Here is a 16,907-nt window from a genome sequence, read left to right on the forward strand (position 1 = left end):
CAGTGCCTAGAAAGAACCTAGAGGTGGAGGGGTGGAGCCTTCACAGACAGCCTCTACTAGGACGGGTCAAAAGGAAACTATGGGGTTGGAGTCCCCACATAGGGTCCCCACTAATGAAGCTGTGAGAAGGGGGCCATCATTCTCCAGACCCCAGAATGGTAGATCCACTGGCAGCTTGCATCCTAACCTTGGAAAAGCCATAGTGGTGGAGCTTCCCAAGGCCTTGGGAGCCCACCCCTTGCAGCAATGTGCCCTGGATGTGGGACATGGAGTCAAAGGAGATTATTTTGGAGCTTTAAGATTTAATGACACTCTGCTGGGTTTTACACTTGCATGGGGATTGGAGCTCCTTTCTTTTGACTGATTTCTCCCTTTTGGAGTGGGAACATTTACCCAATGCCTCTACCCTGATTGTATCTTGGAAGTAAATAACTTGTTTTGATTTTACAGGCTCATAGGTGAGAGGAACTCATCTCCAGATGAGATTTTGGACTTGGGAGTTTGGAGTTAATGCTGGAATGAGTGAAGACTGGGGGACTATTGGAAAGGCATTATTGTTTTTTTTTTGTTTTTTTGTTTTTTTTGAGACAGTCTTGCTCTGTCACCCAGGCTGGAGTGCAGTGGTGCGATCTCGGCTCACTGCAAGCTCCGCCTCCTGGGTTCATGCCATTCTCTTGCCTCAGCCTGTCAAGTAGCTGGGACTACAGGCACCCGCCACCACGCCTGACTATTTTTTTTTTTTTTTTGTATTTTTAGTAGAGACGGGGTTTCACCATGTTAGCCAGGATGGTCTCGATCTCCTGACCTCATGATCCTCCTGCTTCGGCCTCCCAAAGTGCTGGGATTACAGACGTGAGCCACCATGCCCAGCCCATTATTGTATTTTGCAATGTGAGAAAGACATGAGATTTGAGGGGCCAGTGACAGAATGATACAGTTTGGATACGTGTCCCCGCCTAACTCTCATGTCGAAATGTAATCCTCAATGTTGGAGGTGGAGTCTGGCGGAAGGTATTTGGGTGCTGTCCTTGCAATAGTGAGTTTATGCAAGACTGGTTGTTTAAAGTGTGTGGCACCTCCCTGATCCCTCTTGCGCCTGCCCTGGCCACATGACCTGCCTGTTCCTGCTTCACCTTCTGCCATGAGTAAAAGTTCCTTCAGACCTCCTCACAAGGTGAGCTGATGCTGGCACCATGCTTCCTGTACAGCCTGCAGAACTGTGAGCCAATTAACCCTATTTTTTTTTTTAATAAATTACCCCGCCACAGGCATTTCTTTATAGCAATACAAGAATAGCCTAATACGGGTAACTAATTCAAGGTCAAGCACAACTGTAACACACACACACACACACACACACACACACACAAAAACAAAAACAGAGGCATGGAGGAACAGGAGAAAAATGGATAGAGTCTCAGATCCCACTCAGATGGTGAAGGCAGGATTCATGTCCAAAGTCAATGTCCATGAACCTGGACAGCAAATGGACTATAGCAGGCTGCCCTGCTCTGTGGGGAAAAGGGAGGGAGAGGAGGAAATTCATTAAGGGAGGGAGGATGAAGTCGTGCACTTCCCCTTGTCAGACCCCTGCTGTCAGGGCCACTCTGTCAGGTCAGGGCATCAGGTCAGTCTTTTATTCGAGACCAGGGCTAAGCTGCTCTCCCCAGGCCAGAGGAGGAGGAGGCTTCTGCTGAATCTGAACTATTCTGTCCTTACAACAATCATTGTTTTCATATTTTTTTTCCTGCAGCTTATTTCCTTCTTCCAACTGTCCTTTTTTATTTTTCACTGTAGAGGAACACCAAATAATTTTTTTAATGGAACTTGTCTGAAGGAAAAATAAAAGCTCAAATGTTAATGTAGATGGATCGATTGGATCGATTGCAAAAAAAAAAAACAAACAAAAAAAAACACAGTAGCCACTGTTGTCTCCAAGAGCCTTTATTGAAGCCTTCCTCACACCTGAGCTCCCTCTCTGGCTACTGGAGGGCCAGAGGAGTCTCTCCCACTGGCTTCATCTGCCGCCCCTGGCTCCTGGCTAAGTCCCACAGAGCTGGGCTGGATCTGGCTTCAGCCTTCTCAGTGCAGGGTAGCCAGGGAGATCATGAGTGGCTCATTAGCACCACCTACTGGACGAAGTTCTTACCTTGACCTTGCTTTTAACCACTGCATAGCTTCCTATATCTACAGTTCTCATATTCAATAATATATTTGTATTGTCAAATGAGTAGTTATAGCTATGATTATTTTTATAATGACTGTATTGTGATATAATTCTTATACCTTACAACTGGCCCATTTAAAGTGTGTAATTTTAATGGCTTTTAGTATATTCAGAATTGTACAACCATTGCCACAATTGGTTTTATAACATTTTCATCACCCCAAATTCATTAGCACTCCCTTCCTATTTTCCCACTGGGTAACCACCAATCTACTTTCTGTCTCTATGAAGTTACCTACTCTAGACTGTTACGTAAATGGAATCACAATACATGGCCGTTGTGTCTGGTTTATTTCACTTAGCACAGTGTGTTCAAAGTTTGTCTACACTGTAGCATGTACCAGTACTTCATTCCTTTTTATGTAAGATAAAAATCATTTTGTATAGCCAAATAATATTTCAGTGAAATATACCACATTTTATTTATCCATTCATTCATTAATGAACATTTGTCTTGTTTCTGCCTTTTGGCTACTATGAATAATGCCGCTATAAACATCCACGTACCAGTTTTTGTGTGAACATATGTTTTCACTTGTCTTGGATATGTACTCAGGAATAGAATTGCTGGGTCATATGGTGACTCTATGTTTAATTGATCAAGGAACTTTCCGACTGTTTTCCACAGTGGCTGTAGGCTTTTGCATTCCCATCAGCAGTACATGAAGTTTCCAATTTCTCTACGTCTTTGTCAAAACTCATTGGTGTCTGGCTTTTTAATTCTAGCCATCCTAGCGGGCAGGAAGTGGTGTCTCATGTAGTTTGATTTGTGTTTTCCTGATGGCTAATCATGCTGAGCCTAAACTTTCCATGTGTTTATTGGCCATTTGCATATTTTCTTTGAGGAAATGTTTATTCAAATCCTTTGCACATTTTTAATTGGGTTGTCTTTTATTATTGAACTGTAATTGTCATTTATAGTCTCAACATAAGTCCTTTATCAGATATATGATTTGCAATCCCTCCCCCCACATTCTATGTGTTGTCTTTTCATTTTCTTGATGGTGTTCTTTGGTGCACAAATGTTTTTATTTTTGATGAAGTCCAATTTATCGATCTTGTCTTTTGGTGTCATATCTAAGAAACCATCACCTCATCCAAAGGTAGGAAGATTTACAGCTATTTTTTTTTTTTAAGAGTTGTATGGTTTTAGTACTTTCATTTAGGTCTTTGATCATTTTGGGTTAGTTCTTATATATGGTGTGAGGAAGGGGGTGAAACTTTATCATTTGCTTGTGGATATCCTATTCTCCCAGCACTATTTATTGAAAAGACTGTTTTCCCCCATTGAATGATCTCCGCACCCTTGATGAAAATCAGTTGATCATAAATGTGAGGATTTATTTCTGGATTTTCGGTTCTATCCGATTGATATGTATGTGTGTCCTTAAGCCAGTTCACTCTCCAGAATATTTATAACTATTCTTAAACTTCACAATTTCCTCTCCATTATTATCCAGCATAATTCAGACCCTTATTAGAATGTTTTGATACATTCTCCTACTTCAAAATGAGGAAACTTCCAGAGGTTAAAACTTCTGCCCTGAATGCCTGCCCTTCTCCAAGCTTACCCTTCCTTCCCATCAGTGTTCAGCACCAGTTTCCTCCAAGATGCTGCTGTTGACCATCCCCACCCCATGACGGGGCATGGTCTGCGCTTCATGGCACATCTTACTGCTTTCCTGACAGCTGGTGAGCTCTCTGTCCTCTCAGAGCCACACATTTTTCTATAGCTCTTTGGTTGGGTCCTCGGCCACTGTGAGGCTCCCAGTCCCTGATGACAGCTGAGGAAATTCAGGCTCAGAGAGGTACCCGAAGGAGTACAGCTGGGATCTGGCAGGGCTGAACTTGGTGCTGGCCCTCCTGACTGTTAGGCCTGTGGTCTCCCCGTGATGCCACCCCGACTGCACTGCTTTATCCACATGCCCTCTTCCAGCATTGACTCTCACTCTGCCACTTTGTTTTGTGAACACAGGTTCTCTGTGGTCACTCAGATTTTATGCCAGCTGAATCCTAGCTGAAAAGTTCTTGAAGCCTGAACATCCCTGTAGCATTTCAGTGCTGATCTGACAGAAGGTAGAACAGCCTGGGAGTGGCTTCCCTTTTGGGCATGGGATGGATTGACCCCAGGTGCTGAGTGACACTCTGGTTAGGGAGATACACTCTTTATTGCCGTCTGGGACATTTTCAGTAGGACCAGATGTTTTGTTGGAAGTGAATTCCTAGAAGAGACAGAACACAGCTCCCTGTGCATAAATTCATTTCAGATGCACTGTGCAATGTGTTGGGGGGCTCGTCAGTTTGGATGCTCCCCAGCTCACCTTCACTCTATGGGGGCTTGAGGCCAAGGGATGGGCAGGAGCATGGAGGAAGATTCAGCAATGCATTTGGGAACACATGGGAAGTGATGGAGGGGCCCTGCATGGTACCCCAACAAGGGAGGAGGTCTGGTGGGAGAAGCAGGTGGGCTCCACCATGTAAGACCTGGGAGCCATGGGGATATTTGCTTTACCCCAAGGGCAATGGGACCTCTTGGAAGAGTTAAAACAGGGAGTCTTGCGATCTGCCCCACCTTTAAAAAGATCACCCAGGCTGCTTCGTGGAGGGTGGATTAGAGGAAGCCATGAAAGTGACAGAATGAAAAGTGAAATATTCAACCAACTGCTTTTCAAACAGCCTTGCAGATGCTCCATTGTAAAATAAGCAACATCGGCGGGGCCACACCCGTGATGAGCGTCCTCTCAAGGACGCTCTCGAGCACATCTGTCTCTCAAGGTCTCGGGGATGGCACTGAGACTTCACCAGCCTAGTTCCCCTTGTTCTCCCCACAACCCCTGCTCACCTCCACCTACAGAAAGGTGGGCATTTGAAGAATCATAGATTAAACAAGTCAGAATTTGATAACGTAAAACATCTCAAACATTTAAAACAATAAAAGATGGGATTCCAGAGACAAAAATAACAGAGACAGGCTGGGTTAAACTCTCCCCTCCTTCCTCCTGCTGCAGGAGGGTGGGTTTGGCTTCTAAAGTGGAGCCCAGCTGGTCTCCTGGGGATAGCTGGTGGCTTTCCTAGCCAAGAACCTGACGTAGGGGGTCTGACCAAGGGCTGCAGCCCCCTTGGCCCTTCCCGGCCCTCGCTCCCTCCCTCCTCTTCTCCCGCCCGCCTCTGATGGCTCGGGCTGCACTGGGGGAGACGTTGCTGATGGCCCCTCCAGATGTGCAGGTGGCCCCTGGGTCTGATGCCGGCAGCTCCCACTCCAGACAGGGCTCTGGGGGGCCTCTGTGAAGGGGTGACCTTGCCCACTTTGCCACAGGACCTTCCTGTCAGGGGTCAAGGAGGAATGCTGGCTCTTAGGCTCCCAAGGACACCCAGGTGGAGTCATCCCAGAGGTGGACGGGCTGGGGAGACTGAGAAGGGGTCAGGGAGGGGAAAGGAGGGAGGAGACAGGGTTGTGGATGGGTCTCCCAGAGATGGGGTTGCACCATGTTGGCCAGGCTGGTCTTCAACTCCTGACCTCAAGTGATCCGCCCACCTCGACCTCCCAAAGTACTGGGATTACAGGCATGAACCACCACCTCAGACCTTTTTCTTCCTTTCCTGTTAAAGTACTGTGATTTCAGGAGCCAGTGGAAAGAAACCCCACAACACTGGATTTTAGGCATTGCTCAGAAATTCTTTTGTCTAATAGAGCAGTTCATCACACATGGAAGATTTTTGCGTGTTTGTTTTTGGTTCTACCTTGCTCTTTTCTCTCTTGTAAAGATCACCCTTCACTCCAGGGCAGCAGAACTGGGCCTCCCCAAGGGGCCAGGAGGAAACACCTTATCCTAGGAATAAACGGAATGATGTTATTTAAAGATGAGCTTGTTAACTTGGTTTTTGTATTATTAAAATTCTTTAGCATTGGAAATAAAGTGTTTGGGGAAGGACGTAGCAAAAAATACATGTTTGGTTCTACCGCCTTGTGTTATTTTATTCCGACTGACCGGAGGCAGCTGTGTGAGGTAACAGACCTTCTTGAGGAATTTGGAAGTCCCGAAGTCCAGCAACTGGCATCGATTTTCATTCGTTCCTCCCGTGTCAAACCCTTCCAGGCTGCGTCCCTGCTGGCTGTGCTGCTGCTGCTGCTGCTGGAGCGCGGCATGTTCTCCTCACCCTCCCCGCCCCCGGCGCTGTTAGAGAAAGTCTTCCGGTACATTGACCTCCATCAGGATGAATTTGTGCAGGTAGGAGAAAGAAACTACACACAGAATGCTTGGATTATATCCTTTGGTATTTGGGTGAGACAATTATTTGCTTGGAGATGTGGATTTTTTTGCCTAATTCCATTTAAAATGCCTATGACTGCTCATTGGGTTAAAAATCTTCAGTATTCATTAGACAGATGGACGAGATCCCTCCTAGCCATTCCTCCTGTAGAGGGCACTGGGTCTTCATATCCAGCACATTTGGTCCAGGGATGTCCACACAGAGATGACCAGCACCTCCGCTGAGCTCAAGTCTGCCCTGGTCCATCAGGTCGCCCATTCCTAATGCCACCTGACGTTATTGTAAAGCCTGGGCAGAGCTGGGGAGCCAAGCAGCTCTGCAAAGTTCAACAGCAGCGTTGTTTGTTTTGTAGCATGTGTGCAACAGGCACTTTATCTCCTTCCTTCCTTCCTTCCTTCCTTCCTTCCTTCCTTCCTTCATTCATTCATTCAATTTATTTATTTGTTTTGAGACAGAGTCTCACTCTGTCGCCCAGGCTTGAGTGCAGTGGTGAGACCTCGGCTAACCTCAACTTCCCAGGTTCAGGTGATTCTTCTGCCTCAGCCTCAGCCTCCCAAGTAGCTGGGATTACAGGCACCTGCCAACACACCTGGCTAATTTTTGTATTTTTTCAGTAGAGACGGGATTTCCCCATGATGGGCGGGTTGATTTTGAACTCCTGACCTCAAGTGATCTTCCTGCCTCGGCCTCCCAAAGTGCTGAGATTGCAGGTGTGAGCCAATATGCCTGGCCCTCTTTTTTTGTTGTTATTTTTTGAGACAGGGTCTTGCTCTGTCACCCAGGCTGGAGTGCAGTGGCACAAACACAGCTCACTGTGGCCTCGACCTCCTGGGTTCAAGTGATCCTTCTGCCTCAGCCTCCCAAGTTTATAATCCTCTGCTTTACCCCTAATTCACTATACAGGGTCTGTACATATACAGGTTGGGAGTGGGGGTAAAGTAGAGGGAGGATGAGGAGGAATGGCAAAAAGAGGGAGGCCTGGGGAGCAGGAGGAGACAGGAGGAGGCATGGGAGAGCAGGAGCTTGCCGGAGCCCGCAGACTCACCAGCTCCTCCCCACCCCCACTCTCCTAGGCTCTCTTGTCCCCTCTGTGGCCCTCTGGTCCCATCCCTACACACCCCCATATATGTATCCCCACACACCCCCACACATGTGCACACTGATGTGTTGTTGTCTGTGTTCACCAGACGGGGAGCTCCTTGAGGTCTCCCTGGACTTTGTACCCCAAGCCCCCCACATCATGTCTGGCACAGGACAGGCATTCAGTATACATTTATTGGATCAATCAACCAATTTTGGGAATATTATGCAATTAGGCTAAAGGCACGAGGCTGAATGCCCAGCCTACTGTTCCTAAATCTGACCTTCATGCAATCCTTCTTCTTACTGAAATATTAACTAGGCATCAATGCCTCTTGGATTTTTGAAACCTGAGTGGGGTTTCCAGAATCAGTGTGTGGTGGGGATTTAATCCTGGTTTAGGCCTTTCAGCCAAAACATCTCTTCCTAAGTCCCTCAAACATACCCAAATCCACTGAACTTATGGAGAAGCCAGCAGTCTCTGCTCTGTAAATTCCGGTTTAAAAATGTCAAACACAATATTCCTTAGGGTTAGATAAATGCCTTCATAATAAAAATAAAAGCTCTACAACCAGAATAGAGAGATCAAACTCAAATAAGTCAGGAAGAGAAGTCCAAGATCAGTAAATCTGTGTAGTTTTTCATAAAAATGCTGATTGTCTCAGTATGAGCCACTCAGGTTCCAACACAGGCATGTGAGTGGTTCTTATCAGTCATTCATACCAGCCAGCGCTGCTGGAGTGGCTGCCAGGTGCTGGGCACTGTGCACACGTTACCTCAGTGGTCCTCACCATCACCCTATAGTTAGGGAGCATTACTTTCTTTTTTTTTTTTTTTTTTTTTTTGAGATGGAGTCTTGCTCTGTCACCCAGACTGGAGTGCAGTGGCACGATCTTGGCTCACTGCAAGCTCCGCCTCCCAGGTTCACGCCATTCTCCTGCCTCAGCCTCCCAAGTAGCTGGGACTACAGGCGCCCACCACCACACCTGGCTAATTTTTTGTGTTTTTAGTAGAGACGGGGTTTCACCATGTTAGCCAGGATGGTCTGGATCTGCTGACCTCGTGATCTGCCCACCTGTGCCTCCCAAAGTGCTGGGATTACAGGTGTGAGCCACCGCACCCGGCTGGGAGCATTACTTTCTCATGCAGATGAGAAAACTCAGGCTAAGGGAGGTTAAGGAATACACCCAAAGTCACAAAGCCATGACAGGCTGAGTTTAAGCCCGAGGCCACAGTGCCTGTGGGATCCTAGAGGCACAGGGAGGGGCAGGCCAGGGAATCTAAATGCAGAGCATGTTAGGAGGGACCTGCAGCCCAGCAGAGGCCCCTGTGGGGTTCAGTCACGGCTTGGAGGCTTCCAGGACCAGGTGTGGGAAGCCAGGAGTCCTGGAGAAAGCTGAGAACCCACCAGCTCCTCAGTTCTTAATAATTAGAAACAGTGGGTGGGGACTTGCCCTTCTTTACAGCCCTGGTGAACCCAGTGAGGACCCAGACCATCACCTTTCTCCCAGCCCGTCCTGCCTGACCTTCTATACTAACCAGGCGTCTCTGGCTTCTGGGTTCCTGATTAAATCCCCAGCTCTTCTGTCTGTTACTCTTAAATGTCACAGTGTTCACTGGCACTGTCATAGGTCCTCAGGTCCTTGATCAACACAAAAGTACCTGGGGACTCGCTGTCTCCTGCCCTCCCTTCGCTCCCCCCGCAGAGCAGATGTGGGACCCCCATGCTAATGGCCTGCTTGCTCTTCCTCCTAGACGCTGAAGGAGTGGGTGGCCATCGAGAGCGACTCTGTCCAGCCTGTGCCTCGCTTCAGACAAGAGCTCTTCAGAATGATGGCCATGGCTGCGGACATGCTGCAGCGCCTGGGGGCCCGTGTGGCCTCGGTGGACATGGGTCTTCAGCAGGTGCTGTGCGATTCCCTCCCACTGAGGGAGGTGCTACTTCTAGACGTCAGTCATGCCTTCCCGGGGGTGGCAAGGGAGAGGCTCACCCTGATCCTCAACCAAAACCCCCCATAACCCCAATTCCCAGTGAAGATGAAACATTCCCCTGGTCTCAAATGAAGCCGTGTTATTGCTTTCCAGTCTTGTCAGGACTCTGGGGAGGGGTTGGCCCTTAGAAGCCAGTGCAGATGACAAGTGAAGGTCACCTTATCATGGAAAGGACCCCCTTGTACTTTTCACTTCCTGGACACAAAGTTCAAATTTCTCCTTTAAGGAAAAGGAAATTGTCCTTTTCTTTAAATTCATATGCATCTTTCTCAAAGGGGTTGTATCTGGAGCTGCATTTTTTTCATCAGAACCATCTCTTAGAACTCTACTCCATCATGAATGTCTTAAATCTAAGCACCCGCTGCGCTTACTTTAGCACTGAAGAACCTTAGGATCATCCATGTTTTCTAGGATTTGTCCACCTAATTTAAGCCAGTTGTCATCTGCATTTTTTTTTTTTTTTTTTTTTTTTTTTTGAGACAGAGTCTTGCTCTGTAGCCCAGGCTGGAGTGCAGTGGTGCAATCTCAGCTCACTGCAACCTCCGCCTCCCAGGTCCCAGGTCAAGCAATTCTCCTGCCTCAGCCTCCCGAGTAGCTGGGATTTCAGGCGTGCACCACCACACCCAGCTAATTTTTGTATTTTTATTAGAGACAGGGTTTCACCATGTTGGCCAGGCTGGTCTTCAACTCCTGACCTCGTGATCCACCCGCCTTGGCTTCCCAAAGTGCTGGGATTACAGGCATGAGCCACCGTGCCCGGCCCGTCTGCATTCTTGCTGAAGAGGACATTCAGCTAATGATGCTAATTGTCAGTGTGGATCTAAAGAAGCACTTTACTTTTGATTAGGTTTTATATCTTAATTAAAAGTGTCTTGGCTGGGTGTGGCATCTCACACTTGAAATCCTAGCACTTTGGGAGGCTAAGGCGGGCAGATTAGTTGAGCCTGAGAGTTTGAGACCAGCCTGGGCAACATGGCAAAACCTATCTCTACCAAAAATACAAAAAGGTAGCCGGACATGGTGGTGCACGTCTGTAGTCTCAGCTACTTATGAGGAGGCTGAGATGGGAGAATCACTTGAGCCTGGGAGTGTGCCACTGCGCTCCAGCCTGGGCGACAGGAGTGAGACCTGTCTCCAAAAGAAAAAAAAAAAAGAAAAAAAAAGTGTTTCATGGGACTCATTTTAGAGATGGAGAAACTGATGCTCAGTTTCTCCCAATGTCAAACAAGACTCCCAATATCATGTCTTTGAATTTTCTGGAAGAACAACACAGCATTTTTGAAAATGTGATTCCTGATCATTCTGCAGCTGCCCGATGGTCAGAGTCTTCCAATACCTCCCATCATCCTGGCCGAACTGGGGAGTGATCCCACGAAAGGCACCGTGTGCTTCTACGGCCACTTGGACGTGCAGCCTGCTGACCAGGGCGATGGGTGGCTCACGGACCCCTATGTGCTGACGGAGGTAGACGGTCAGTGAGGCGCCCAGGCTACAGTGCGGTGCTGCTGTGCTTGCAAGATTGAAGGGGTGAAGATGAGGCTCTGTCCCTGGGTTTTGGGTCTCTCCCTGTCATTAAGAATGCATAGGCCGGGTGCGGTGGCTCACGCTTGTAATCCCAGCGCTTTGGGAAGCCAAGGTGGGTGGATCACTTGAGGTCAGGAGTTCAAGACCAGCCTGGCCAACATGGCAAAACCCTATCTCTACTAAAAATACAAAAAAACAGCTGGGCATGGTGGTGGGCGCCTGTAATCCCAGCTACTTGGGAGACCAAGGTAGAATTGCTTGAACCTGGGAGGCAGAGGTTGCAGTGAGCTGAGATCACACCATTGCACTCCATTCTGCTTGGGTGACGGAGTGAGACTTCATCAAAAAAAAAAAAAAAAGAATGCACAGAGAGGCGGCTCTCAAAGTCTACCGATCGGTTCACTGAGGCTGGTTTTCTTTCATTTGTGAAAAAAACGGTAAACTTTTGTGTCCCTGGATGGAGGTTCTTGAGTTGTGAGGAAAACAGTTGTCTAGGCCACACACTTTGGTTTTGAACAGTATCAAATGTAATTCGCCTTTTATAAAGAAAAAGAAGAAAGGTTAATAGAGATATACACACATCTTTTTTTCATTCTTCTACTAACTGTAAAATCCCCAAATGAGAGGCTATGCCACATGGCACTCTGCAACAAATCCCCGGTGGGTCTCTCCGGTGAACTTGGATAAAATAGCTAATTATTATTAAGGACAATGGGATCTGTATTGCAAATTAGCTTATCTTATCTGACTAGCTGATGACTGTACTATTTGTCAGGGAAGAGATCCAAGGATCTCTTATGTACAGTCTTATTTGTACATAAGAAATCATACTTTGCAATTTTATGCAAGATTTGAGCCTGGAATATTATTATAGAAAGCACTGTTAACATCAGTACACATGAAACAACATTGGTTTTTAACTCACATGGCAGAGGTGTCCACACTTCTCTGAACATTCTTCTCCCCTTTTTAAAGGGAAACTTTATGGACGAGGAGCGACTGACAACAAAGGCCCTGTCTTGGCTTGGATCAATGCTGTGAGCGCTTTCAGAGCCCTGGAGCAAGTAGGTGGCAGCTGTGTTTGGGAGAGAGGAGGAGGAGGATGGTAATGACAACTTTCTTTGAGTTGTTTGCTGTGTTCTGAGCAAACTGCCTTAGGTCACTTACTCGCCCCAACAATCTTTGGAGGTGTGTGCGACAATGGTATCCATTTTGCAGATAAGGACAGTAAGTCTTGGGAAGGTCAGAGAACTTACCCAGAGCAGTGAAGCTGGTGGCAAGGCTGATACTTCAAGGATGGATTCCAGCCTGCACTGTTAACCATGTTAAAAAACAAGACACAGCCAAAGACACAACAAGCCTGTGGCCAAGCTGCTATCTGATGGGACTGGTCTTTTTTTCTTTAATTCTTATTTTATCTTATCTTGTCTTTTTAAGTCTTCTTTTTCTTCTTATCACAAAGTATGATTTGTTAGTAGAGACACACACACATTTTTAAAATGTATCAGCTACTTTGCAAATGATCAAGATAGGAATCTTGATGACATTCTGCAGGAATCCTTGGATCTCTTCCCTGAGAGCACAGTGGTTCTCTTTAGATGTCCAAATAAGGGCTCTGGAGCAGAGGCAGGGGTACATATTTGAGGAGGTGGGTCCCCTCTTTCCGGCCTCCAGAGGACATTGTTGGTGGACCCAGGTTTGCACCTTTAACTCTCTCGTGTTTCAACACAAGGATGGTTTTATCTCAAGCCACTCTTCTCCCCTCTCCTAATGAATGTGCTTAGAAACCAGCAGAGGATTGGATCTAGCTGTGTGGCCTTGGGCAAGCAACTTGACCTCTCTGGGCCTCGGAATCTGTTCTGTGAAAATGTGTGCACTCCTCCAGGTCAGCCCTGGGGTCTGGTTTCATCTCCCCTGTCCTGGGCGCCGCCTCAGCCCTGTCCAAGGCTGCAAGGCTCTGAGGGCTGAGGGGCCTCCCTGGCACCCTGTCCTGCAGAGCAGACCTGGGCTTCTGGGGTGTCTTTTCCTGAAGGTTATTTCATCAGGTGCCAGGGGCTTCCCTCTCAGAAGTTTATTTTCTCCTGAGACATAAGCAGATGGGAGGGGAGTTAAGTACTCTGACTCCACTCCTGAGTCTCACAGAAGACACGCTCAGGAAATCAGCACAGGTCTCAGCGGGCTCCTGCTGACCACTGCAAAGGTGTCTTCTTATCCCTGAAGCTCGCATCACATACGCCCTGAGCATTCGATGTGGCCTTGGTTTCTATCTCTGTCTCCCTCTCTCCTTTCTTTCTCTCTCCCTCTCCTTCTCTTTCTTCCTCTCTCTCTCCTTCTAAGGGATAGCAATATTTATAAGATTGTTCTGATAAAAAGGCCAAACTCTGTTTTGCTTTTTAAATTTCGACTCTGAAAATTACGTAATCACGAAGAAAACAGAAGAAATATTCACTGCCCTGGACAAGTCAGTTAATCTCTGAGCCTGACTTTCCTCATCTGTGAAGCAGGAATGATAGTTTCTACCTCACAAGCTCGCAGGGATTCAGTGAAGAAACATCTCCATGGGGGATGGTGCACGAGGTCCTTCCAGAGAGTCCCTTTCTTCCTCCCTCCCTCCCTTCTTCTCTGCCTGCCTTGCCTACAGAGCTCTTAGGACACATTCCCTCCCTGGGTTATTTTCTAGGAGGCAGAGTGAGCACTAATATCCATATTTCACAGGTAGAGCAGTAAACTGCCAAGGGGAGGCTTGGCAGACCCAGCTGCTAATGCATGCGGCCTGCACACTGAGTGCTATGGGTTTGTATTTTATTAAACGTGACTTGCCAGAAAATTCTTAGGATTTCCAACTACTCCTCAGCAATTGTTTGCTAGTTCAATGTTCACACAGAACCTTCAGATATGAAGATTTCAGAACTTCAGATGGACTTCCTAAGACACACAGAAACACAAGGGATACATAGGAACAAATTACTATCCCCCAAAAGCTCTTATCCAACTGAATGACTGATTTTCTAATTTTCTCATTTTAATTACCACATAACTTATTATTCTCTCATATATAATCCCGTGCTCATGTTGCATTTGTTAATCTGTGGTGAGTCAAGCCCACTTATTAGAACTGATTACAGTGTGTGCCGTGTCGTTTATCTGCTTGTAATCACTTTTAGAGTTCTGCACGCATCCTGTGCTCTAGGAAAAGACTTTGACCTCTCCTCTTAATGTGGTTCTCAAAGATATGAAGTTATAAATTATAAAGATATAAAAAGATCAAAACCAAATGGGGGAAGAAGCATGTTGTAAAAATTTTAAAGGAGCTATTCCATGCCCTAATATTAACTAGAAAAAAACTCAAGTTCCATTTTGCTGCAAGATCAAAGCCTTTGAATAAGTTAAAAGGCAGATTGAAATCATAGCTGAAAAATAACAGATACTTGAAGTAAAAATTATCCCGAGGCTTAACAGTCTTTCAAAGGAAAAAGTTCTCCTTTTTCATGCTCAGAATTATGAGGACAGAAAAGCGATTTGTAATTGCCTAACCTTTCTTGAAAAATTCCTTTTGGGGAGAAGGAGAAAAATGCCTCCCTCTGCAGCCACACAGGCAAGCTCTGTAGTATAGAATTTGCTTTTCTGTAGCTGCTCCTTTCCCCAGTTCTTGATCATAGCATTAAATTGGCAGGACATGTTGGAGGGCACACACCAGGCATTACCTTGAATTCTCCTTCACAATCGTAGTTACAACTCCATTGCTGTAACAGAACTGTGGGGAATGCAAATTCATACATTGAAGGTAAATAATAATTTCATGTGTTTATGTTATATGCAAACAAATAGTGGATCTTCAAAGGTGAATGGGCAATGTATTAGTCCGTTTTCATGCTGCTGATAAACGCATACCTGAGACTGGGAAGAAAAAGAGGTTTAATTGGACTTACAGTTCCACATGGCTGGGGAGGCCTCAGAATCATGGCAGGAGGCAAAAGCCACTTCTTACATGGCAGCAGCAAGAGAAAATGAGGAAAAAGCAAAAGCTGAAACCCCTGATAAACCCATTAGATCTCATGAGACTTATTCACAATCATGAGAATAGCATGGGAAAGACCTGCCCCCATGATTCAATTACCTCCCTGTGGGTCCCTCCCACAACATGTAGGAATTCTGGGAGCTACAGTTCAAGTTGAGATTTGGTGGGGATACAGCCAAACCATATCATTCCACCCCTGGCCCCTCCAAATCTCATGTCCTCACATTTCAAAACCAGCCATAATTTCCCAATAGTCCCCCAAAGTCTTAACTCATTTCAGCATTAACCTGAAAGTCCACAGTCCAAAGTCTCATCTGAGACAAGGCAAGTCCCTTCCACCTATGAGCCTGTAAAATCAAAAGCAAGCTAGTTACTTCCTAGATACAATGTCAGTACAGGTGTTGGGTAAATATAGCTGTTCCAAATGGGAGAAATTGGCCAAAACAAAGGGGTTACAGTGTCCATGCAAGTCTGAAATCCAGGGGTCAAACTTTAAAGCTCCAAAATTATCTCCTTTGAATCCAGGTCTCATGTCCAGGTTACATTGATGCTAGAGGTGGGTTCCCATGGTCTTGGGTGGCTCTGCCCCTGTGGCTTTGCAGGGTACAGCCTCCCTCCTGGCTGCTTTCATGGGCTGGCATTGAGTGTCTGCGGTTTTTCCAGGTGCACAGTTCAAGCTGTCAGTGGATCTACCATTCTGGGGTCTGGAGGACAGTGGCCCTCTTCTCACAGCTCCACTAGGGAGTGCCCCACTAGGGACTTCATGTGGGGGTTCCAATGCCACATTTCCCTTCCACACTGCCCTAGCAGAGCCTCTCCATGAGGGCCCCACCTCTGCAGCAAACTTTTGCCTGGGCATCCAAGCGTTTCCATACATTTTCTGAAATCTAGTTAGAGGTTCCCACACCTCAATTCTTGACTTCTGTGCACCCGCAGGCTCAACACCACATGGAAGCTGCCAGGGCTTGGGGCTTCCACCCTCTGAAGCCACAGCCCGAGCTGTACATTGGCCCCTTTTAGCTACAGCTGGGGAAGCTGGCACACAGGGCACCAAGTCTCTAGGCTGTACACAATACAGGGACCCTGGGCCTGGCCCATGAAACCATTTTCTCCTCCTGAGCCTCCAGGCCTGTGATGGGTCGGGCTGCCGTGAAGGTCTCTGACATGACCTGGAGACATTTTCCCAGTGGTCTTGGGGATTAACATTAGGCTCCTTACTACTTATGCAAATTTCTGCAGCTGGCTTGAATTTCTCCCCAGAAAATGGGTTTTTCTTTTCTATCACATAGTCAGGCTGCAAATTTTCTGAACTCTTAAGGTCTGTTTCCCTTTAAAAACTGAATCCCTTTAACAGTACCCAAGTCACCTCTTGAATGCTTTGTTGCTTTGAAATTTATTTTACCAGATACCCTAAATCATCTCTCTCAAGTTCAAAGTTCCACAAATCTCTGGGGCAGGGGCAAAATGCCATGAGTCTCTTTGCTAAAACAAAACAAGAGTCACCTTTTCTCCAGTTGCAAAAAAGTTCCACATCTCTACCTGAGGCCACCTCAGCCTGGATTTTATTGTCCGTATTGCTATCAGCATTTTGGGCAAAGCCATTCAATAAGTCTCTAGGAAGTTCCAAACTTTCCACATTTTTGTGTCTTCTTCTGAGCCCTTCAGACTGTTCCAGTCTCTGCCTGTTACCCAGTTCCAAAGTCGCTTCCAAATTTTTGGGTATCTTTTCAGCAACAACCCACTCTACTGGTACCAATTTACTGTATTAGTCCATTTTCATGCTGTTGATAAAGA

General features: G+C 46.6%; 1 protein-coding gene across 7 annotated transcripts in view; it reads left to right on the forward strand.

The window, feature by feature from the left end:
- The window catches only part of CNDP1 (carnosine dipeptidase 1), a 62,131-nt gene that overhangs the window by 15,688 nt on the left and 29,536 nt on the right, over nt 1-16,907 (forward strand). For all 7 annotated transcript variants that reach the window (XR_010110174.1, XM_055102370.2, XM_055102365.2 and 4 more), the window contains exons 2-5: nt 6,325-6,456; nt 9,335-9,484; nt 10,880-11,042; nt 12,071-12,159. Coding sequence is in view for 6 of the 7 variants with exons in the window: in XM_055102370.2 (XP_054958345.1) it covers nt 6,325-6,456; nt 9,335-9,484; nt 10,880-11,042; nt 12,071-12,159 (534 nt within the window). In the remaining variant the exon portion in view is untranslated. The remainder of the gene's footprint in view (nt 1-6,324; nt 6,457-9,334; nt 9,485-10,879; nt 11,043-12,070; nt 12,160-16,907) is intronic.

The sequence above is a fragment of the Pan paniscus genome, chromosome 17, assembly GCF_029289425.2.
Source record: "Pan paniscus chromosome 17, NHGRI_mPanPan1-v2.0_pri, whole genome shotgun sequence".
Classification (NCBI taxonomy): Eukaryota; Metazoa; Chordata; class Mammalia; order Primates; family Hominidae; genus Pan; species Pan paniscus.